General features: G+C 41.8%; 1 protein-coding gene across 6 annotated transcripts in view; it reads right to left on the bottom strand.

Annotated features, from left to right (window-relative positions):
• The window catches only part of CLYBL (citramalyl-CoA lyase), a 286980-nt gene that overhangs the window by 172160 nt on the left and 91245 nt on the right, over positions 1 to 23575 (bottom strand). The window contains exon 2 of one of the 6 annotated variants that reach the window (XM_055336071.1): positions 8720 to 8839. The exons of the other annotated variants lie outside the window; for them this stretch is intronic. Within the exon in view, the coding sequence (XP_055192046.1) occupies positions 8720 to 8736 (17 nt within the window). The 5' untranslated portion in view covers positions 8737 to 8839. The remainder of the gene's footprint in view (positions 1 to 8719; positions 8840 to 23575) is intronic. 6 annotated transcript variants of the gene reach the window in all.

Raw genomic sequence — 23575 nt, 5'->3', positions numbered from 1 at the left:
TGAAAAGCTAAAGCAATGTGAAACCACATTGTGGGAAGTCTGTTATTCAGTTTACTCCTTAGCAAGAAAACAAAGAAGTTAGAAGTGCCAGCACAGACCTTTTTTTCTCAGGAGATTTCTCCGTTCTCTTCTCCCTGCACCCCCTCCATCAACCAGTATTGCCACTGTCCATGTCGCCCCACACCCTGTGCATTACAAATGTGCATCCACACTCTCCTGCTAGCACTCCCCCACCTCATAACCTCTATCTTTACATGCGTCTGAATCCTTGTATGGCCTTCTCCATCACCTATCAGCCTAATCAACAGCGAATGTTTCCATTCTTTTGGTGGAATCACCAGTAAGTTTTATTTCAATGCTTTGAGGCATTCTCCTCCCCTCCCCCGCCTCCTTTTTTTGAAAGCAAGCCAGCCCACTGCTAGGCTTTTTATTTAAGAAATTAAAGTCATCTCCAATTTTTTAAAAAAGATTTTATTTATTTAATCATGAGAGACACAGAGAGAGGCAGAGACGCAGGCAGAAAGAGAAGCAGGCTCCCCTTCCCAGGACTCCAGGATCATGACCTGAGCCAAAGGCAGATGCTCAACCACTGAGCCACCCAGGTGCCCCAAGTCACCTTCAACTTTTATTTTATTTTATTTTTTTAAATAATTTTAAAATGATTTTATTTATTTATTCCTGAGACACACACACACACACAGAGGCAGAGACACAGGCAGAGGGAGAAGCAGGCTCCATGCAGGGAACCCGACGTGGGACTCGATACTGGGTCTCCAGGATCAGGCCCTGGGCTGAAGGCGGCACTAAACCGCTGAGCCACCCAGGCTGCCTCACCTTCAACTTTTAAAGCAGGCTTTGCTAGCCCTATTTTGACTGTACTAATCCACATAACTTTTCATCCTTGTTTATTTTTCTTACTATGGCGCAACCTGCCAGTATCTGGCCTATACTAACAAAGTACTACAAATCCATGACCCTCCTTCCTGAACCCTGACCAGAGGAGCTCGCTCTGGGGCTCCTGGGGGAGAGGTCCTCTCTCAGGCTCCTAGTTATGGGTTCCATGGTCTTCTCCACTGAGACTCCAGGCTGTAGCCTTTGTACCTTGGCTTCCCTACAGAATCATCTTGGGCTGCTCTGCTGCTCCCTGGGCTCTGAGGCCCATGTGTCGCCATTCCTTCTACAAACTACTGCTCAGAAGCTGCCCTGTCCCCCAGTCCCACCCATCCCTGCATGGGTAGAGAACCACTTTGCCCCTCCTCTTCAACCTAGTATGGCCTATACTGAGGAAAGACAAAGGGGCAAGTGCAAGTGACAATCCCTGATCCTAACTAACAAAGAGATCAGTGATGTAGCCAACTGCTCTCTGTGCAGACTTGGCTGGTGCTGGGGCTGCCCCCATAGGGCCCATTTGCTGTGCCTCCTGCTTGCCACCAGGCCTGCCACACTGTCCATGCACCTGCAGACTGGATGCAGACCAGTTCTACTACATACATTAGTCAAACTGCAAGAGGTAGACCCAGATACTGGATGGAACACATTAAAGCAGGAATGTGACACCTTCACTGCCCAACTAGGAGGTCAGTTTCTTGAATACCTGCTGGTGTAGCTTGAGATCCACAGCTATGGTGACAGGCTCCCTGAAAGATAGTACTCCAGGCCCTGCCACTGTCCAGTCAGGGGCTGGTCTGGCAACAACACTGACAATAGTAACAAAGCACTGATTGGGGCAGGGGTGGGGTGCAGTGGCATCTAGGGGTCGAGACACTCATACATGCAAAACACTCAAGTAGAAGCTGACAGTGGTCCAGGATGCAGTGCTCCTCTTTCTCCTTTTTTGTAAACTTTTGTAAACAGAAGAAAATTATATGTTGTTAACCGACAGAAAGAAAAAGAATAGTTCAATGACTTTGGAGTGTCTAGTCCATGGGCCAATGGCCATCTGCACTTTTCTTTGGTTCCCTCTGGAGGGGAGGGAAGAGCTGGCGATGTATCTTCATGGTTTCTCTTTCCTATCCTATTTATGTACATTTCAAGAGCTCATCAAACTCTGAGGATATTCAGCCAAAACAGACCCATGTATCCAAAGGCAGACATCTTACTGACCAGATCAAACTGTGCTTCAGAGACACATTTACAGTAAGTAACATCAATCAAAGACACTTCCTGTGTCTTTTCCTTAAAGCATAATTGGTTCAAGCAGATGGCTGAAAAAGGAGTCCAATCTAGGGATGCATGGGTGGCTTAGCGGTTTAGCGCCTGCCTTCAGCCCAGGGCGTGATCCTGGAGTCTCAGGATCGAGTCCCACATCGGGGCCCCTGCATAGAGCCTGCTTCTGCCTATGTCTCTGCCTTTTTCTGTGTGTCCCTCATGAATGAATAAATAAAAATCTTTAAAAAACAAAACAACAACAAAAAAATAAAATAAAATAAAAAATAAAATAAAAAACAAAACAAAAAAAGGAGTCCAATCTAAAAGGCCATTAAAGATAGGCTTAGCAATTGACATATAAGTGGAGGGCCTTTTGGCTAAGATCACACATATATTATTTTCATATAAATGACTGAGTACATTTGCTGGTCACCAGCAATAAATAAGGCATACTGACAGCACACAAAAACACAGTCTCCCATCTAGGGTTCACATTTTGAAAAGACAAGAAAAATCAGTATGAATCATTTTTTTCGGGCAGCCCGGATGGCTCAGCGGTTTAGTGCCACCTTCAGCCCAGGGCCTGCCTGATCCTGGAGACCTGGGATCAAGTCCCATGTCGGCTCCCTGCATGGAGCCTGCTTCTCCCTCTGCCTATGCCTCTCTTTCTCTCTCTCTCTCTCTCTCTCTCTCTCTCCCCCCCGTCTCTTGTGAATAAATAAATAAAATCTTAAAAAAAGTTTTTTTTGAATCATTCTTTTCAGTGCTACTTGTTTTCAATTATTAATGAGTGAGAACACGTAATACAGTCCTTCAACTTGATCTACAAGAAGAAAACAATGAGATGGTCCATGTCATTATGCTTTTTTCTAGCTCTAATAGCAAAGCACTATTTATGCAGAAAGTTTTCAGCATTCCAAAGGAGAAGCAACAACTGTCTTGAATATCTCAAAAAAGCTAAGTTTTTTTTTTTAAGATTTTATTTATTTATTCATGATAGAGAGAGAGAGAGAGAGAGAGAAGCAGAGACACAGGCAGAGGGAGAAGCAGGCTCCATGCTGGGAGCCCGACGCGGGACTCAATCCCAGGACTCCAGGATTGCGCCCTGGGCCAAAGGCAGGCACCAAACCGCTGGGGGACCCACGGATCCCCAAGCTTCTAGGTTTTATTTTTTTTATTTTTATTTTTTTAGCTTCTAGGTTTTAATTAAGTATTGAGAAGGTTCCAATTTATACTGAATGGATTTTGATGAATTCTCATCATAAAACACATGAAAAGCAGTATAATGGAATCTGCAATATCAATCCTAATATCCTCTGTAAATAAAGGCAATGGTATCATTCCCTGTGATATCTATCATAAGGTTAAAAGGATAATTTTCTTCAGCTAGTATTTATTATACATTAGCTTTGGGAGAGAGAACTAGGTCTATGTTTAAGCCTAGATCTCTCACTTGCATTATGTTTCAAAGGAAATAGCTCATTTGCTAGGTGACCTATTTTTGCTACTTACTGGATCCCAGATTTGACCATAAGGAGGTCTGAAGGAGGCTGAAACATGCTTGTGTTCATCAATTTTTTTCCCACTTGGTTTCTGAAGATGAGGAGTCCAGAGGATCATAGTCCTCCAATTATATGAGAAGAGAGTCTGCCCTGTGAGACCTTTATCCAAAAAAGAACCTGCAACCCTGGAAGAAATGTGGTGGAAGGCTTGATTTTGTTGAGAAAGTAAAGGCTGTGACTTCTTTCTTCTCACCAATTATCATGCTGATTTTGTGTAAAAAAGCAGCATTTAGAGTATTTCCACTGTAGGGAATACCAAAATGTATGCAATTGTGTTTCATATAAAGCAAATGAAGCAGTTATTCCCTGAACCTGAGTCTTTGAGGATTTTCCACAGTGTGAGGTTCCAAATGGACATCTTCACACCATTTTTGGTGGCACAGAGAAAGCATGACTAAGTAACTTTCTGACCCTCAACATGCATGATGGGAATCAGACTGCAAACACTGGATGCCCTGTAGATACCTATTTCTTGGGAATAAGCAGGGGGTGGGGCACTCACAGAGGAGTCACTGTGAGCAAAGCCCTGTGTTGGTTCCTTCACCACAATCGGAGAACTTATTCTCACACTGTCTTGACTTAGTGGCTGTTCCCTTTCAGATAGAAAAAAGTAAGTGACAGCCTTTATCTTTTTCATGACACTACTCTGCCTCCATGGCTCTTTACAGTTTCAAATATGAAAAAATCTACTTGAGCACTTGGCTAGTTCAGTCAGGAGAGCACACAACTCTTGATCTCAGGGTTGTGAGTTCAAGCCCCACACTGGGTGTAGAGATTACATAATGAAATAAATAAACTTTAAAATATTTTTTTGAAAGAGACAAAAAGAAAAAAATCTATCAAGCATGCAACTTTGGTTAGTATTCCAAGAACTATGGTCAGGCCTGAGTAATCTATTCACAGACATGCTTCACAGAGAACACGTTCACTCCCACAGTTAAAGCTGATTATCAAAAACTAAATACTTAGAGGTTTCCACAATTTATAATAATCACTGTAAAAATGAGTTAAAAACCAATTATATTGACAATGATAACAATGCTGCTGTAATTCTATGAGCCTAGCATAAAGTAGGAATTTAATAATTAGTATTCGATGAATGAATGAAAAGTTCAGCTTTGGTGTTTAATCTGGAAACAATACCAAAAGAGAATCTATGAGAAATCTAATATCTTATTCATTTTAAACTAATAATTTAAAAAACTCTTATGATTGGCTATTAAATCTTTAGCAGGACAGTAGTAATTGTCATAAGATGTACTTTAAAATTAATTCTAAAATCTTGCCTTAACTTGCCTTAATATAAACACATCTGATGTATGAATTCATGAAAATAAATACAACTACCTCACTTTAGCTGAAAACAAATGTTTTAACTGGAAGCGAAGAATTCTATCTGCGCACACATCTAAAACTATCTTCTTAAAACTATTAACCTGTTGCCTTCATGCGCATGTGCGGTGACTGAATTATCAGAACGGAAAGCAGCAGCCCTAAGAGAGCCGATCTAGTGCGTCCAGTGAGTAAACCCACAAACAAAAAGGGATTTACACACCATCACAATGGCCCCTGGGAGCCGTTCCAGTCCATCAGAACCCAAATCCAACTTTTCAATGACACCTAAATATACAGACACCTAACAGAACTTGCATTTGCAATAAAGTAAACAGGATACACCCTTTCGAAATCAGCTTATAAAAATACAATAGGTATGTGCTTGAGTTTTTTTTTAACTAAGTGCTTGAAATATACCCTAATTTGCTACTAGGTCAAAACAACCGAAAGAGTTAACAATATTCAAACCTGGGTTTCTGCAGCATAGTGCTAAAATGACCCTTCATATCTCCGATGGCCTCTCAACAAAGTTGGTAAATAAGAGAAAACAAATGACAATAGAATCCAATTTCCTACCTGATCCTGACCATCGCAGGGGCCAATCTGCAACTCCCCCCACAGCAGCCTCAGTGAAAGCACACAGTGGTAGGACTTACTTGTCCCTTTCTTGCTTTTGTTTCCTTTGAGAGCCATCCCTGAAACTTACCCAAGCTGTGCGTTTCTGAGTTAAGAGGCAGATCCAGTACCTTTAAAAAAGTTAACCATGATAAATCACCATCTTCCTTACTGTTGAGTCTTTTTCCTTCTTTTACCAAGATTTCTTTCCACCAACCTGAGAGTAGAAACTTCCCTACGCTAAGATCTCAGATAATGGTCATGTTTAAAGACCAGCCCTGCTTGTCAAAGATTAGAGAGCTGTCTGGAGCATACACTCCTCTTCACCATCGCCAAGTAGGCCCGATAAATGCTAATACTCAGCATGACGCATCAAGAACTTTAAGCCTCAGCAATGGCTAAGCAGAAAGTATCACAAATTTACTGAAATTATCTGTGGCACAAAAGAAAAGAGAAGGAATTAATCAAAGTCTCTCTCTTAATGCAATGCTTGATTGAACTACCCCAATCCCTTTTTAAATAGGATACTGGTGGCAAGTGACCCTGATGGCATGCCCTAGTGAGATACACAAGGAACACTTGTTCCATTTTTTTCTTTTATGACCTCATTAAGGAGGATTTTGAAGATTGTTCCTGAATATGAGAACAAAGTGTCTTAAGACATCTCTAGCTTTTTATGTCTTTAGCCTTTTACTGCTGGGATGGACTTTGGGTCTGTGTTTATAACAGTATACACACTCATGCTCATACTTACCTCCCCCATAAAACAACAATCAAGCAAGGTGACTTGGGGGAAAATAGCCAAAGTTGCAAACCTCTAAATGCAAAGATGTGGTACTTTCTCACACTGGAAAGTTCTGCCAAGACCAACTTGTGATCCACTCTTTTTTTCCTTCACTCTGAGTTTAGCTACCATTAATTAGCTCTGGCGGCTGATTCAAGGCTCTTATCAAGGGAGGGCACAGACTGCCAAATCTGCTAGTGTGAAAATACTCCACCGACAGGAACATTTTTCTGTTTGTTGATTCCACGCTTTGATTTAATATGGAAGATTATATTTCATAATCAGAAACAAACAAACAGATTTATAACCGAAGACATGAAAGGCAAACAGGGAAAAAGCAAGCCAAGGGCTGAGACTAAATGTAGTATTTTTATTGACTTCTTAGAAACCAAATAACCTGGCATATTAGTGTGTGCATTCTGCAACAGACATTCAGCCCCATTGTACTATTTAGAAGAGAATAAAAAGAAACCCTACTGTTTGAAACCCAGCGGAACATCCCCACAACAGGGCACAACTGTTCCCTCATGCATGAATGGGAAGGAGATGAAAGAAAAGATGGACTTCTGAGGTACAGCAAAAAACAAAGACAACAAAAGTGCTGATCATGAGGGAATGACACAACTCATTGCAGCAAAAAGGATGAGAGAAAGGAGCTTAGACAATGGTGAGGACAGCTAAGTGACACGTAGGAGAATTGAAAAATCTACAGAAGTGTCTTTTCTCTCCACCCTTGATAAAAAACAATTAAATGTTGGTACATCTGTCATAAAAAAAAAAAAGATCACTGAAACCTGTTACCATCATTATGTGCGGTAAACTTAACTACCCAAACTGTAACTCTCCAATTAAACCTTGCCACCTCTGTTTCTTACCCTTGCTAAAAGGGAAAGTTTAATTTCCATGACACTTTATAACATGTGAATATGCTGTAACAAATTATAAAGCCCTAGGAGTGCTTAAATGTATGAATACATGTATACAAAGGTTTAAAACACTCTATGTAAAAGATTGGCTTCAGGAAATTTGTTTATAAACTCAGCTTTTGTTTATAAAATATTTTCCTCTTGACTCGCATTGTAATTATAGACATATTTGCTCTAAGTTTTGGATTGGCTTTCATCTAGTAGCAGCTCCAAACATTTTGGCTTTCAGTTTCTTTGCTCTCAAACCCCACTGCCAAGAAGATATTGTTACACTTATTATGAGTGAAGGAAGTTCATGATTTAATGCTACTTTTAGGTGAATGCAGTCATTTATACATGAAGGGAATAATTACCTTTTGATGTTTCTGTTTTTCTTAAACAGAGGTACACCTGTCCACACTTCACTAATGTTGAGCCCTGCTAATGAAGTGTTCAGTGAGAAAATCCCATCAACCAAATGTATTAAAAAACCACCATATGAAATCCCCACTAGATGTTTATTGCTCCGGAAGTCCACCAGCCTGGGAAAGCCACACTGTTTTAAAGTGCACTCCTGAATGTTATTCCTTGCTGGATAGCGTGCAGCCCCTCACAAAATCCTTAAAAAAGCAGTTATTGACTCTGTCAGAATGCCTGATTAATGGATAAACGCTGTAATTGATTAGCAGAGAAGTGTGAATTAAAACAGGGCATGGCATCAATAACCAGCTTCTAACAAAGGTGGCTGACATAAGAAGGAAAACAAGAGCCCACAGCTATAGCTCATCAAAGGCACGCTTTTCTTAAAACAGTGGAGAGAAGGGGAACTAAACTGGCCCAGCGTCCTGTTCTCTGCAATTCTTCAATCTCTCCTCTTGGTAAGCATGCAGTGCAGTATGGGGCCACAGCGAAGGATAGCAAACGATATGAGCACTCATTCCTCAGCCCACTTTCCCTCCATCTTTGGATATCAACTAGTAGAAGGCAGTTAAATGTTCCCATTGTTCCAGAACTTAGAGAAAAAACCCATAAGAAGTCCTATTCTCTTCTTCATTTTGTTTACGGGGAACTTACATCCTCATAGAAAAGTAAATTCTAAAAAAAAGGAAAAGGGGTAGCCCGGGTGGCTCAGCGGTTCAGCGCGGCCTTCAGCCCAGGGTGTGATCCTGGAGACCCAGTATCGAGTCCCACGTTGGGCTCCCTGCAGGGAGCCTGCTTCTCCCTCTGCCTGTGTCTCTGCCTTTCTCTGTGTCTCTCATGAATAAATAAATAAAATTTAAAAACATAAAATAAAAAATAAATTTAAAAAGAAAAAAAAGGTAAATTCCGCTTATTCCAATGCCCCTGGAGAGACAGGGGTTGTTACTCACTGGAACATTGCTTCCATTTGCTTCCGGAGGTGAGAAACTCATCCATTCATTCATTTATCCAGTCAGTCAGTCAGTCAATCAGTCATCCAACATCTGGTACAGACTAGTTACTCTTCTGGGCTGAGGAGTACAAAGATGAATAGGTTTATGGCAAGCTGAGTTGATGCAGAACCCACTCCCACTTAAAATACAGAGATATATTGGATAATATAAATAAAAAAAAATAAATATATGTGTATTTTTTTAAGGTTAAATGTATAGCTGAGATTGAAAGAAAAAGTAAAGGGAAATCTTCAAGTGCTGAAAGAGCAGGAATTCCAGGGCTGGAACTCCTGGAACTGACGTTGTAGCCACAGAGGGATATCAGTCCTGGCACAAGGATTAGGGGCAGTGCAGGCATTAAGTTTATACCACCTGGATGGGTTGTAAGTTACACATAAGGAAATTAAAATTAACTTGAACTCAAGACCCTGAAACAACTAAGTCTTAGTGTATAGTAGAAAAATGCAAAGCAGTGCTGCAAGAATATATCCACAGTCCAGGGCACTTGGACTCCTGGAGATAAAAATACCCCTGCTGAAGATGAGCTTAAAATAGAGAGTTCCAATTATATGAAGAAATAAGCCGCCAGGTGGGACAGTAAGCAAGTACAATGCAAGGGTGACTAGGTACCTGGGAACTAGAAATAGGTGAAAACCTAAGGAGGAATCTGAAATATATGTTTGAAGTTATTAAAGTGATCCAAGAAGGAATAATAACCATTAAAAAAAAAAGGGACAGTACTGAAAATAAAAATTTGAAAGAGAATCAAATAGCATTTGATTTCCTTTAAGGAAAAAATAGAGTCATGAAATTAATAAGCACAACAGTAGTTTTTGCTTCTCTTATCAGATAGTAAGCTATAGGATGGATAAAAGGATATCATACAGAATATGGCACAGACAGGTAGGTGACAGAAGTCATGAAGATAGATAAAAATTGAATACTATTAAAAAACAGGAGTGGCTTAAAAATGCAAAAAAAAAAAGAGAAGTCATGAAGACAGGAAACAAAAAGGGCAAAATGAGTATATCTAAGAGAGAATAGAATGAGGATTCATGACTTATATTTTTCAGAACTGAAATGTTTAAGTTTTCAGAATGAAGAAGCAGTCATGAGCTAAACACAAATCAACACTAAAACATATGGCAGTGAACCTATAGAACACCTCAATAAGAAAACCACAACAAAACAAAAACAAAAATCCAGAAAAAACTAAATACTCATGAAGAAAAAACATGTTTTGTTGTACAATATACTGTTCCCGAGTAGCAAAAACCCCCAAATAATGGAAAAATATTTTCGAAGTATTAAAGGAAAATAACTTTTTGTCTTGAAGTCAACTAAGCTATCATTCAAGATAGGGGTAAAATAAATACATTTTTCAGACAAACATAGAGTAAAAGAAGTTACAACTCTCATACTTTCTCTGAGCAAAGTGACCAGAAATATATTTCATAATACACGAGGCCGAGTCTAGAAGAAGGGAGTGGGATCCAAGAAACAATGATGAGCCAAGAGGTTGCAAACAGGTAACTAAATCTAAAAGAGCCTTTTAGCACAGCAGCAGCAATAATAATGTCATCTCACTTGAAACAAAGGACTAAGAAAACAAAATAAAACAATAAAATAAGTAGTAGGCTCTGATAACGTATTAGAGGACATGAAAGACTAGGGGTATATATCAAAGCTAAAATATTTTAGAACACTTTGTTCAGAAGGAGAATAGAGATTTATCAGTTAACTTTAGATTTTGTTAAATCAAATATACATATTAAAATTATAAAAGTAATCACCAAAAGAAAAAACTAGAATATGTAATTTGTAAATCAACATAAACAAATAAAATTGAAGGAATTAAGCTAAGTAAATCCAATTAAAAGCAGGAAATGAAGGAAAATATAGCAAAGACAATGGTACAAAAAGTGAAAAAAAAAAAAAAAAAAAGAGCTCCTGGCTGGCTCAGTTGGTGAAGCATACTGCTCTTGATCCCAGGGTTGGGATCTCCTCACCATGGGTGTAGAGATTATTTAAAGATAAAATCTTTTTAAAAAAAAGTAAAAAAAGGCAGCAAAAATAAATTTATTTCTGTAAGTAAACACAACAAATGTAAACACATTAAATATCCCTGTTTTTTTTAAATATATTTTTTTAATTTTTTATTTATTTATGATAGGCACACAGTGAGAGAGAGAGAGGCAGAGACACAGGCAGAGGGAGAAGCAGGCTCCATGCACCGGGAGCCCGACGTGGGATTCGATCCCGGGTCTCCAGGATCGCGCCCTGGGCCAAAGGCAGGCGCCAAACCACTGCGCCACCCAGGGATCCCTAAATATCCCTGTTAAAAGAAAATAAACGCTAAGAAAAACAAAAATTAATCAATTAAATACTGTTTAAAAGAGATACATTTAAAACATAAGGCTGAAAGTTTAAAAATTTGTATATGATGATAAGGATGGTCAGGGGACACTGCCCTGTTCCGGTCATGATATGCCTGGCACAGATTAGGTTCTTTCTTGATAGTCATTGCTGAATTAATGACTGAATTTTTTTAAAATTTTATTTATTTATTCATGAGAGACAGTAAGAGAAGCAGAGACATAAGCAAAGGGAGAAGCAGGCTCCCTGCGGGAGATCCCCCAGATCCCGGGATCATGCCCTGAGCCAAAGGCAAGATGCTCAACTGCTGAGCCACCCAGGCATCCCTGAATGACTGAACTAATTAATGTTAATATCAAACAAGATAGAAATTAAGGCAAAAAACATCCTTAGGGATAAAAAATATATCATTAGATAATGACAAAAAGATCACTTTATTAGAAAGAAATAGTATTCCTTAAACTATAGACATCTGAAATAGATGCAAATTACCAGAATTACAGAAGTAATAACAAATTCAAGGGCAGAAACTGATAGGTCTAAAAGACAAAAATTTGGGTGCACCTGGGTGGCTCAGTCAGCTAAGTATCCAACTCTTAATTTTGGCTCAGGTTGTCTCAGGGACATGAGATGGAGCCTCATGTCGGGCTCTGTGCTGGGTGTGGAGCCTGCTTAAGATTCACTCTTTCCCTCCTTCTCTCTCTCTCCCCCTTTGCCCCTCCCCAACCATGAGTACTCACTCTCTCTCTCTCTCTCTCTGAAGAAAAAAAAAATTACAAATAAATAATATTAGAAATGAAAAAAAAAAAACAGGGGCATCTGGGTGGTTCAGTCAGTTAAGCATCTGCTTTGGCTCAGGTCATGATCCCAGCGTCCTGTGATAGAGCCCCTCGTCAGGCTCCCTGCTCGGCTCAGCCAGGAGTCAGCTTCTCACTCTGTCCTTCCCATGGTTCATGCTCTTTCTCTCTCTCTCTCAAATAAATAACATTTTTAAAAAATGGGAAAAAAAAACCCCACAAAACCCTAAACCTACAGGTAGGTGCAAAAGAGACTAAGAGATTGCTAGAAACAACCTTGTGGCAATAAGTCTGAAAACAGACAATGTGAATAATTTCCTAGATAAATATAAGCAACTAAAAGGGACTCAATAAGAACCGGGAAACCTGAAGAAATCATGCTATTAAACATACTGAATTAATAGTCAAGATATACACATACACAAGTTGTACAGATAATTACTAGCAAATTTTAAGAAGCCTTCAAGAAGCAGAATATTCGTATTTTATACAAACTTTCACAGAAAAGAATGAGGGAAAGGTGCTCAACAATTCTTCACAATATATTTGAAGAGAGTATAAAACCAAAGAAGGTGAATACAAGAAAATTACCAGTCTCACTTAAGGCATAAATGCAAAATTCCTGAATTTTAGCAAACCAAATAAAAAAATGAAAAAAAAAATGGTTTCATACCAGTAATAACATTAGAAAGTATATTAGTATAGTTCACTAACAAATTACTTAAGTCTTCTGAGCATCTCAAAAGATGTAGGAAAATCATTTATCAAATTCAATAATGTAAAGAATTTTGTGCATCAAAAGATATTATAAACAGCAAAAAGGCAACTGACAGAATGGGAGAAAATATTTGCAAATCCTGTATCTGATAAGGGATTAATATCCAGAATATATACAGAACTCCTAAAACTCAACAACAAAAATCAAGATAATTTTTTTAAAAAACTAACAAATGTTCATACAGTTGGCTGGATACTAAATCAAAAGCAGAAACATGCCAGATCAACATGCATTTAATTCCATTTCCTTTCAAAAACCCAACTGAAGGGGAGGAGTATGAATCCACAGTACCAGATGCAATGGAAGAAACCCCTTTTAAGAAACGTCAACTGGGCAGCCTGGGTGGCTCAGCGGTTTAGTGCCACCTTCAGCCCAGGGTGTGGTCCTGGAGACCAGGGATCGAGTCCCGCGTCGGGCTCCTTGCATGGAGCCTGCTTCTCCCCCTGCCTGTGTCTCTGCCTCTCTCTCTCTCTCTCTGTCTCTCATGAATAAATAAATAAAATCTTAAAAAAAAAAGAAAAGAAAAGAAATGTCAACAAATTTGGGAAATAGTGAGTCGACAGGTGAAAAGCTAGCTACTAAACTGCCTGACATACCGGGGCCAAACAGGTGTGGCAGGCCAAAGAAATGCAGTGACTTTCTAGAATACAGCTCTGGAAATGCTGAGGAATTGAGTTTCCTGCAACCCATGATTGGAGGGTTGTGGGCATGAACAAAAGAATTGTTTATAAATCTGTATAAAGAACACTAAGACCCTGCCCCTACTAATTTTCCCACGCTAATAAAGGAAAGGGAGTAACTCTCTAGAGAAACTGAACCAGCTTCCAACTTGTGGATACAAAACAAAACGAGGAGTTAATCATGGGAGTAAGAACTGGGCCCAAGTGAAAGTCAGCTATGAAATGGTGAGGATTCCCCTTGGATTCATCCCCTCCTTGGCTTCCAGAATGCTAGCAGCCAGGTTATTCCTGTAAGCCAGAGGTTAGAGGAGAAAGAGAGGCCCTCTAGACACTAATATTTGTCAGTCCCCTGGTGAAGGTGGCAGGTCCCCATCTGATAACCCTCCATGAAGCAAAGCCCATTAGTTAGCATGCAAAAAGAACTCCCTATCAATTTTTAAGTTCCTTACTCTTTTTTAAATATTTATTTATTTGAGAGAAAGAGAGAGAGAGAGAGAGAAAGAGTAAGCATGAGAAGGGGAAGAGCAGAGAGAGGAGAAGCAGGCTCCCCACTGAGTAGGGAGCCTGAATAGAGGCCCTGAACACTTGACCCTGGGATCATGATCTGAGCTAAAGGCAGATGCTTAACTGACTGAGCCACCCAGGTGTCCTTAAGCTCTTCATTCTTAAATATGGGCTGATAGTCACAGATCACCAGACATTTGAGGTAAATTGCTAAAATGAAAGATAAAGGGACGCCTGGTGGCTCATTGGTTGAGCATCTGGCTTGGGCTCAGGGAGTGATCCCAGAGTCCCGGGATCGAGTCCCACACTGGGCTCCCTGCATGGAGCCTACTTCTCCCTCTGCCTGTGTCTCTGCTTCTCTCTCTGTTGTCTTTCATGAATAAAAAAACAAAATGAAAGATAAAGACTGAAAACAAACTAGCAGGCAGAGCACTCAAGAGAAGTGAGAAACTCTGAGTATTATATTATTTCATATAAATTTAAATTTACATTTTAAAAAATCAAACAGCATTCCCACATACCAGCCGTAATCAAGCACAGATTCTATAGAAAAGACACAAATCTTGCCTTTGTGGCTTTCAAATTTTAGTTGGATTGACAGACATGCAGTCACACCACAATATGGTAAGTGCTAAAATGGAGCCATTATTTAGACTCAAATTTAGGAAGTATACTTTCTAGAAACCTCCTGAAGCCAGATTGGTATATACAGGCTTTGAAGAGCTGTACTAACATCCATATTGAAATAAAATTCTGAGACCATCATAAAGGAAAAGAATGTCGTCATCAAGGGAAATGACCCAGGAGAGCAATATTAGGATTTTAGGTCCAATGGAGGATGAAAAATCCTTTTAGGAAAACAAGAAGGAATGTTCAGACATAAAGATGAAGATCTAGGGAGATTAGCATCTTCAATACAGGGGAGAGGGAGGAGAGAATTTAGAGATGCAGGGCATGATCTACAGTACCAAGAACTAGAGAGAGTCAACTAGTATGAGGATTGAACTAGTATGAGTCAACTAGTATGAGGCCTTGGAACTGGCAATTCTAAAGGCAGGGGATCTTCAGGGGACAGGTGCAGAGTTAAAGGGAATAAAATAGGTTCTAATGGACTGAGAATTCAATGTCACTTAGTGGGATGTAGGAAAGGTGGATGCAGACCACTCCTCAAAGAAGTTAGGGATCAAGAGAGGTTAGGACACATGTCAAAGGCTTAAAGATGTAGACATAAAGGAAAGTTTATGTTTTACTTCATTTTTGACAGCAATGTGTATAGAATCTCTTTGTAGGCTGTGGAGAAGAAGAACTCCACAAAGGGGAAGGAAGTAAAAAAACCAGGAGAAGGGCTCAATTGGTGTGCTAAGATTCCCCAAGAAGCAGGAAGAAACGAGAAGGCAGCAACCCTGAAGAGGAAGAACAGCCTCTCATTTGAGAAAGTTAGGGAGGCAGGAAGAAGATTCCCTTCCAAGTGCAGCAGTTGGAGACTGAGAGAGTGTGATGTTTGAGTCATGGCCTGCACTTTTGGAAACCCAACAATTACTTTTCTGCCTTAAAGAATAGGATATTTAGTGGTGCCTGAGTGGCTCAGTTGGCTACACATCTGACTTCAGCTCAGGTCATAGTCTTGGGGTACTAGGCTCAAGCCCTGCACTGGGCTCCCAGGTCATTGGGAAGTCTGCTTGTCTCTCTCTCTTTCCCTGTCCCCCTGCTCATGTGAGCATGCTCTCGCTTGCTCTCGCTCTCTCCCTCCCTCCCTCCCAAATAAATAAGTAAAATCTTAAATGTGTGTAAAAGGACAGTGCACAAAGGGCCAAGAAAAGGAGTGGGAAAACTGAAAGTGTTTGGAAAAGTAACATCCCTGGAAAAATAACCCCCTTTTACCTCTCTCCTTTACCTATATTAAAAATTCATATATTGGATGCCTGGGTAGCTCAGTCAGTTGAGCATTTGCCTTCAGCTTAGGTCATGATCCCAGGGTTCTAGGATTGAGCCCCATATTGGGCTCCATGCTTGGCGCGGGGAGTCTGCTTCTCCCTCTCCCTCTGCTTGTGCTTTCTCCCTTTCTCCTTCTCTTTCAAGTAAATAAATAAAATCTTTAAAACAAACAAGCAGACAAAACTCACAAATTCCCTCGTGCCCTCCACTGACTTCATAACTCTCAATGACAAAGACCACTGACAAAAATGCTGTGCAGTATAAATAATAACAGCTTTATTATTCATCCAGCTCCGCTGGGGCAGAGAAAAGTAGCAGACGGTCCCTGGGAAGAACAAATGTTAGTGCTGCCCAGTCCAGAATGCACCCGGCCACATTGCTCTGGGCCTCTGGGGGGGAAGAGAAACACTGTCCAATCTCCAGTTTCTTTAAAAACAAACAACAAAGAAAAACCCAAGCCACCAATTTAAAGGTAGATAAGGGTGAAGTCAGCTACTCAAGTGCAGTCAGAGGACGCTCTACCAGACCTTTATATTGCTTCATTCCAGACAGCTGCTCATCTACATTTCCTTCCCCCGCCCTTTGTGAAGGTATTTATTTTTACTTATTTAGGTTTTTTGAGGTATGGCTTCTACAGGATGCATGAACCTTAACCATGCACTTGATGTACATTATATATGTATATTCATTCTCAAGATCAAGATACAGAACATTTCCAGCACTTGGAAGATACCTTCACGCACTCCCCAGTCAGAGCACCCTAATAAGGAGAGCCACCATCCTGACTCATACGACCATAGATTGACACAGCATGGTTTTGGATTTCAAATAAACAGAATTATATAGTATGCATATAGTATGACTTCCCTTACTCAATATTATTAAATTGTGAACTTCTAAATATAAAGTCTTTTATTTATCTATTTATTTATTTTTAAATATTTTTTAAAAGATACCCTGGCACCACAATCTGAGCCAAACGCAGATGCTCAACCACTGAGCCACCCAGGTGCCCCTAATATAAAGTCTTTTAAATGTTTAAGTTTGATGACATTTTGTTATAGTTAGTAAATATTACAGTGACCATATATTATGTGCATCACAGGGGTGTAGTGAAAAATTACTGGTTGGAAAAGACAGAGATGAAAGAGGGTCTCCAGGAGTATTAAAAAACAAGGAAGGGAAACCTGGGTGGCTCACTGGTTGAGTGTCTGCCTTTGGCTCAGGGCATGATCCTGGAGTCCTGGGGTCAGTCGGGTCCACATCAGGCTCCCCACAGAGAGCCTGCTTCTCCCTCTGCCTAGGTCTCTGCCTCTCTCTGTGTGTCTCTCATGAATAAATAAGTAAAATCTTTAAAAAAAAAAAAAAAAGGAGCTCTGGGATACCTTGCTGGTTCAATGGGTAGAGAATGCAACTCTTTTTTCTTTTCTTTTTTTTTTTTAAAGAATTACTTATTAGAGAGAGAGAGAGAGAGAGAGATAAAGAGGGAGTACATGGGGATCCCTGGGTGGCGCAGCGGTTTGGCGCCTGCCTTTGGCCCAGGGCGCGATCCTGGAGACCCAGGATCGAATCCCACGTCAGGCTCCCGGTGCATGGAGCCTGCTTCTCCCTCTGCCTATGTCTCTGCCTCTCTCTCTCTCTCTCTCTCTCTCTCTCTCTCACTGTGTGCCTATCATGAATAAAAAAAAAATAAATAAAAAAAAAGAGGGAGTACATGTATGCATGTGAGCACGGGGAGGGACAGAAGAAGAGAGAGAGAGACAGAACCCTTAAGTATGGATGAGAACCCTTGAGTATGGATGGAGCCTGACATGGGGCTTGATCCCAGAACCCTGAGATCACAACCTGAGCTGAAATCAAGAGTCTGACATTTAACCAACCAACCACCTTGAGCCACCCAGGTGCCCTAAGAATGTGACTCTTGATATCGGGGTTGTAAGTTTGAGCCCAATGCTGAGTGTTAATTAAAAGCAAAAACAGAGGAAAGGAAAGGAGAGGAAAGGGGAGGAAAGGGAAAGGGAAAGGGAAAGGGAAAGGGAAAGGGAAAGGGAAAGGGAAAGGGAAAGGGAAAGGAAAGGAAAGGAAAGGAAAGGAAAGGAAAGGAAAGGAAAGGAAAGGAAAGGAAAGGAAAGGAAGGGAAAGGGAGCTCTAGACCAGCAGGCCATGACCCCCACAGGCCTAAATCCATGTCTGCCAGTGAGAGTGTCTCTGCCCTGTGACAGCAACAACGAGACCAAGGTCTGGTAAAGGCAGGGAGAAAGTTAATTTTATTTGTTAACTCAACAAATATTTATCTCGCACTTGCAATGTGTCAAACACTCAGTTGGGTATTAGGGAGTCATTAGAGAAGACAGACAACTTTCTGTCCTGTTGGGGTTTATAGTGTAGTGGTGGCAGGAGTGGGGTAAGGTCATAAATAAACAAGATAATACTGCAGTGTTAAATGCTAAGCAGAAAGTGACCAGTGTGAGAAAGAGGGATGGGGATGGTGGCTTGTGTGAAAGGCACACTGGAAAGGGGCAGAGCGATGCTTTGAGGAGGGACAGCTGAGCTGAGACCTGAATGATACAGGAACACCGAGGACCTCAAAGGTTGCAGGAGGACAGGACAGGCAATGGGTAGCAAGTACAAAGGCTCTCAGGCTAGAATGAGCTCAGTATTTAGGAGATACACTACAGAGGAGATCTGTGGGTAGCTGGGGGGTAGTGAGAGGAAACACCAGAGGCACCCAGAGGTGTTGGCAGGGAGGGCCTGAGCAGCGCAAAGGTTTGTATTTAATTTCAAGGGCAGTGGGCACTATTAGAGGGTTTTAAGCCAAGGGAATATCATCTATCTTATATTTTTAAAGGATCACTTTGGCCACTGTGTAGATAAAGGATTCCAGTGGCCTGAGAACAGGGATGGATGGATGCTAAAGACTGATACAGAGAAGGTGGACAAGGTAGATGGGGGAATCCAGAGTCAGGTACCTGACATCCAGGTGAAGTAGAGTAGCCAGTGATCTGGAGACTTCAGCAAACCACAGATTCACCGGGGGGGGGGGGGGGGGGGGGGGGCTTGTCAAAACACAGACTTGAAAAACAAACAAACAACAGACTCTTGGGCCCTGCTCCCAGAATTTCTGATTCAGGCATACAGGGATGGACTCAAGAATTCACATTTATAACAAGTGACTAGACCACACTGCTGCTGCTGTCTGGGGACTACACAATGAGAATGAGAGCAATTGGACCCTGGAGCCTGGAGCTCTGGCACTCAGGAGAGGCTCGAGGCTGGCCGGGTATTCACCACCTGTTTAAGTACACCACATACTTAAACCTGGGGCAACGGCTGGGATCTCACAGGGATTGAGAACAGAGAAGGGTTGGGATCTAAGGGCAGGGCCCTGAGGTTGCTACTGTTTAGAGGTCAGGAAGAGAAGGATGACTGAGGAGAGAGCGCCAGTGAGGTAGGAGGAAAATCAGACTGCTGCCCAGGAAGTGGTGGTAGGCAGAATGGTTACCCAAAGATTTCCATGCTCTAATTCCTAGAATCTGTGAATGTTACTTTGCATGGCATAAGTGACTTTGAAGGTGCTATTATGGTCACGGACCTGAATTATCTGGGTGGGTCGAACCTAATCACATGGCCCCTAAACAGTGAAGAACCTTCTATGGCAAGAGTCAGAAACAGAGGCAGCAAAAAAGGGGGCAAGTGGATTCCAGGCCTGAGACATATTCAGCACACTGTTGCTGACTCTGAAATGTGGGGATCTCATGTGCAGGGATTGGAGAATGGCCTCTAAGAGCTGAGGTGGCAAGGACATGGGGACCTCGGGCCTAGAACTGCAAGGATCTGGATTTACTAGCAAACTTAATGAGCTCTGAAGTGGATTCTTCCGTAGAGCCCCCAGTAAGGCTGATGCCTTGATTTTAGGCTAGTGACCCTGGTGTCAGACTTCTAACCTACAGAACTGAGATAATAAATAGGTGTTGCTCTAAACAGCTAATTTTGTAGTCACCTGTTATCACAATGATAGGAAACTAATACAGAAGCCAAGAGAAAAAAACAGTTGAGAGTTTATAGTTTGCAGCAACTATTCTGAAAAGTTTTTCTGCGAGGAGTCGTAATGGGGCCACCTGTAGCAGGAGTGAGATATGGGACAAAAAGAAGCTATTTGTTCTAAAGTGGGAAATTCTAGGACACAGATGAGGAAATGATCTGATAGTCAAGGCAATACTGGTGCCAATGGACAGAATACTCAAAGGAGTCAAGTCCTTGAGCAGGCAGGAGTGGAAGGACCCAGGGAACAAGCAGAAAGGGGCAGATCCAGGGCCATTCTCCCTCTGTATCACATGGCAGCAAGTACATCAGATTTTATGGATTTGGTGATGGGAAACTGAAGGACACAACCTTGTTTTCTCAGGAACTGGGCAGTTTGACCTCAAAGTCCTGTCTGTGTCTAAATTTCTCAGGAACAGGGGAGTCTGGCTGGCTCAGTTGGTAGAGCAAGCAACTCTTGATCTCAGGGTCCTGAGTTCAAGCCCCACCTTGGGCACAGAGCTTACTTAAAGAAATAGTAAGAACCTCAGGAACAAAAAGGTGGAAGGTGGAAGTAACCCATTGCTGCCAGGCCTGCGTTTCTGGGTCTTGACCTCAAGAGCTTGCTTTAGGTACATGTCCCACCACTTCTTCCCTTCTAACCATGAGCCCCACTGCTAATCTTCTCTACCTGTGTGTCCCGCTCCCTTCCCTTCCCCATGTGTCCCACCACATTACTCCACCATGAACTCACATGTTAAGTGCCCCAGCAGGTGCCCCACATGTCCTTGCCACATGTCCCACCACGCTCTGGCCTCCCCATTACCTGCCCTATCATGTTCCACACATCCCCACCTTTGCTGCATCTCACATGGCCAGACCCTTCCATCGCCCCATCACACTGGATGCATCCTATCACGTGCCCCAACCCTAGTCCTCACTGCCTACATATACTGCTGGGAGTGACTTCCCCATGGGTCCCATCATGCCCCTACCACATGCCCAGTCATGCTCCACGTGTCCTCCTCACAAGCCCTGTCACACTCTGCCTGTCCCCTTCACGTGCCTCGTCACACTATGAGCACCCCCATCATGTGCTCCATCATCTGCCACAGCACCTCCCCTCCACGTGTCCCCTCCCCTCATGCCTGTATTTCCTTTTTATCAAAAGAAGTCACATGTAAAAGCCTACCAAAACACTCCTACCTCTTGTTAGGACTTCGGGAGAGAGGTAGCAATCTCTAGGAGTTAATTTATAAGGGGGTTATGATCTTATAAGGAAAGAAACATCAAGCTGAGAAGGGGAGAAGAAATGTGGTTAAATGAGAAGACAAATTTTTCAACTACAGCTTTTTAGGAAGAGACAGAGGAATGAAAGGACATGGAAATTTTCTTAAACACCTGTTCTTGCTTGGAGTATTTTTTGTGCTATTTCTTGCTAGGAATCTATTTTCATGCTTTGTAAGAAAGAAAAGGAAAGAAATACAAGCTGAAAAAAGAGCACGTTATTTCCCATTGGCCAGGAAATACAGGCAGATTCTCAGGTCAATGAGAAACACAGAAGGCTGAGGATGATAACGTCAACCATATTCATCTTCTCGGGCTGCCCTAACAAAGTACCAAAAACTGAGTGGCTGAAACAACAAAATGTATTATCTTGCAGTTCTGGAAGCCAGAAGTCTGAAATTTTTTTTAAAAAAAGATTTTATTTATTTATTCATGAAAGAGAGAGAGAGAGAGAGAGAGAGAGAGAGAGAGAGAGAGAGAGAGACATAGGCAAAAGGAGAAGCAGGCTCCATGCAGGGAGCCTGATGTGGGACTCGATCCCGGGACTCCAGGATCACGCCCTGAGTCCAACACAGATGCTTAACCACTGAGCCACCCAGGAGTCCCCAGAAGTCTGAAATTAAGGCAGAGATCACCAAGGTGCTAACTACTATCCTTTACTCCCTATATAAAAAGACAGGGTTCTAGGGGTGGGGCTGGTTCAGTAGGGAGAGCACATGACTCTTGATCTCAGGGTCCTTGAGTTCAAATCCCGGCAGTAGGCACAGAGCTTAAAAAAAAAAGAGAGAGACGGTTCTACCCACCCATTCAGATATCAGTAAATAAATGCCCAAGTGAATGAATGAAGTACATGAATGGGAAATACACAAACTTGGTGGTGATTGAGAACTTCTACACAGTAGAGCTGTGGTCCAAAGCACCCAGCAGAGTTCCAGTAGCATCCTTAAATCCAGGGTGAATGCTAAATGCCACCTAGTACAGAGCATGCAGATTTCAGAGTCAGAATGAATGTGTTTGGTGGCAGGAAACACATGCATTAATGATTTAATGTGTGTGCCCAATTCTAATGAAACAATTCTGAAATGATTTTAAAATGTAAGTGAAGGCAGCTCTGGTGGCTCAGTGGTTTAGCCCCGCCTTCAGCCCAGGGCATGATCCTGGAGACCCGGGGTCAAGTCCCACATTGGGCTCCCTGCATGGAGCCTGCTTCTCCCTCTGCCTGTGTCTCTGTCTCTCTCTCTGTGGGTCTCTCATGAATAAATAAATAAAATCTTTAAAAAAATGTAAGTGAAAAAGATGAGATTTTAGTAGCCAGCCTGGGAAAAAAAAAACCACACAATTTGGGCATCTATACAAATTACCAGGCTTTATCAACTCCCTAATACAAGGTCAACAGTTATTATAGCAGCAACATGTTTAACAGTACAGAGAATGCTTTTTATTTTTTAATTTTTTAAATTTTTTAATTTATTCATGGGAGACACAGAAAGAGAGAGGCAGAGACACAGGCAGAGGAAGAAGCAGGCTCCATGCAGGAGCCTGACATGGGACTCGATCCCCCGTTTCCAGGATCAGGCCCTGGGCTGAAAGCGGCGCTAAACCGCTGAGCCAGGGATCCCTGGGTGGCACAGCGGTTTGGCGCCTGCCTTTGGCCCAGGGCGCGATCCTGGAGACCCCAGATCGAATCCCACATCGGGCTCCCGGTGCATGGAGCCTGCTTCTCCCTCTGCCTATGTCTCTGCCTCTCTCTCTCTCTCTCTCTCTCTCTCTCTCTCTCTCTGTGACTATCATAAATAAATAAAAATTAAAAAAATAAATAAATAAACCGCTGAGCCACCTGGGCTGCCCTGAGAGAATGTTTTTTAGTAACTAGTTTAAACTTGTATTTTTTAGTTTTTTAAAAGATTTTACTTATTTAAGAGAGAGAGCAAGAGAGAGCATAAGCAGGGGGAGGGGCAAAGGGAGAGGGAGATGCAGACTCCCCATTGAGTGGGAAGCCTGATGCAGGGCTCAATTCCAGGACCCTGAAATCATGACCTGAGCCAAAGGCAGCTGCTTAACTGACTGAGCCACCCAGATACCCCACTACTGTTTAAACTTTTAAATGTCTTATAAAACACATCACCATAAATCATTCAAAAATCAAGGCCAAATCTCTCTCTAAAAAAAATTGTCATGCTTGCATTTATTTTTTTTTTAAGATTTAACATATTTATTTGAGAGACAGAGAGAAAGATTATGTATGCAGAGGGAAAGGGACTAGCAGACACCCTACTGAGCAAAGAGCCCCATTTAGGGCTCAATCTCAGGATCCTGAGATCACAACTTGAGCCAGAATCAAAAGTCAGACACTCAACCAACTGAGCCACCTAAGGTACCAAATGCTTGCACTTTAAGGTACTCAAATTCAACTACATGCACTTGGAAGAAAAAAGAG

Source organism: Nyctereutes procyonoides, unplaced genomic scaffold (assembly GCF_905146905.1).
Source record: "Nyctereutes procyonoides isolate TBG_1078 unplaced genomic scaffold, NYPRO_anot_genome, whole genome shotgun sequence".
Classification (NCBI taxonomy): domain Eukaryota; kingdom Metazoa; phylum Chordata; class Mammalia; order Carnivora; family Canidae; genus Nyctereutes; species Nyctereutes procyonoides.
The sequence above is the reverse complement of the archived record's forward strand: the minus strand, read 5'-3'. Positions and strand labels throughout refer to the sequence as shown.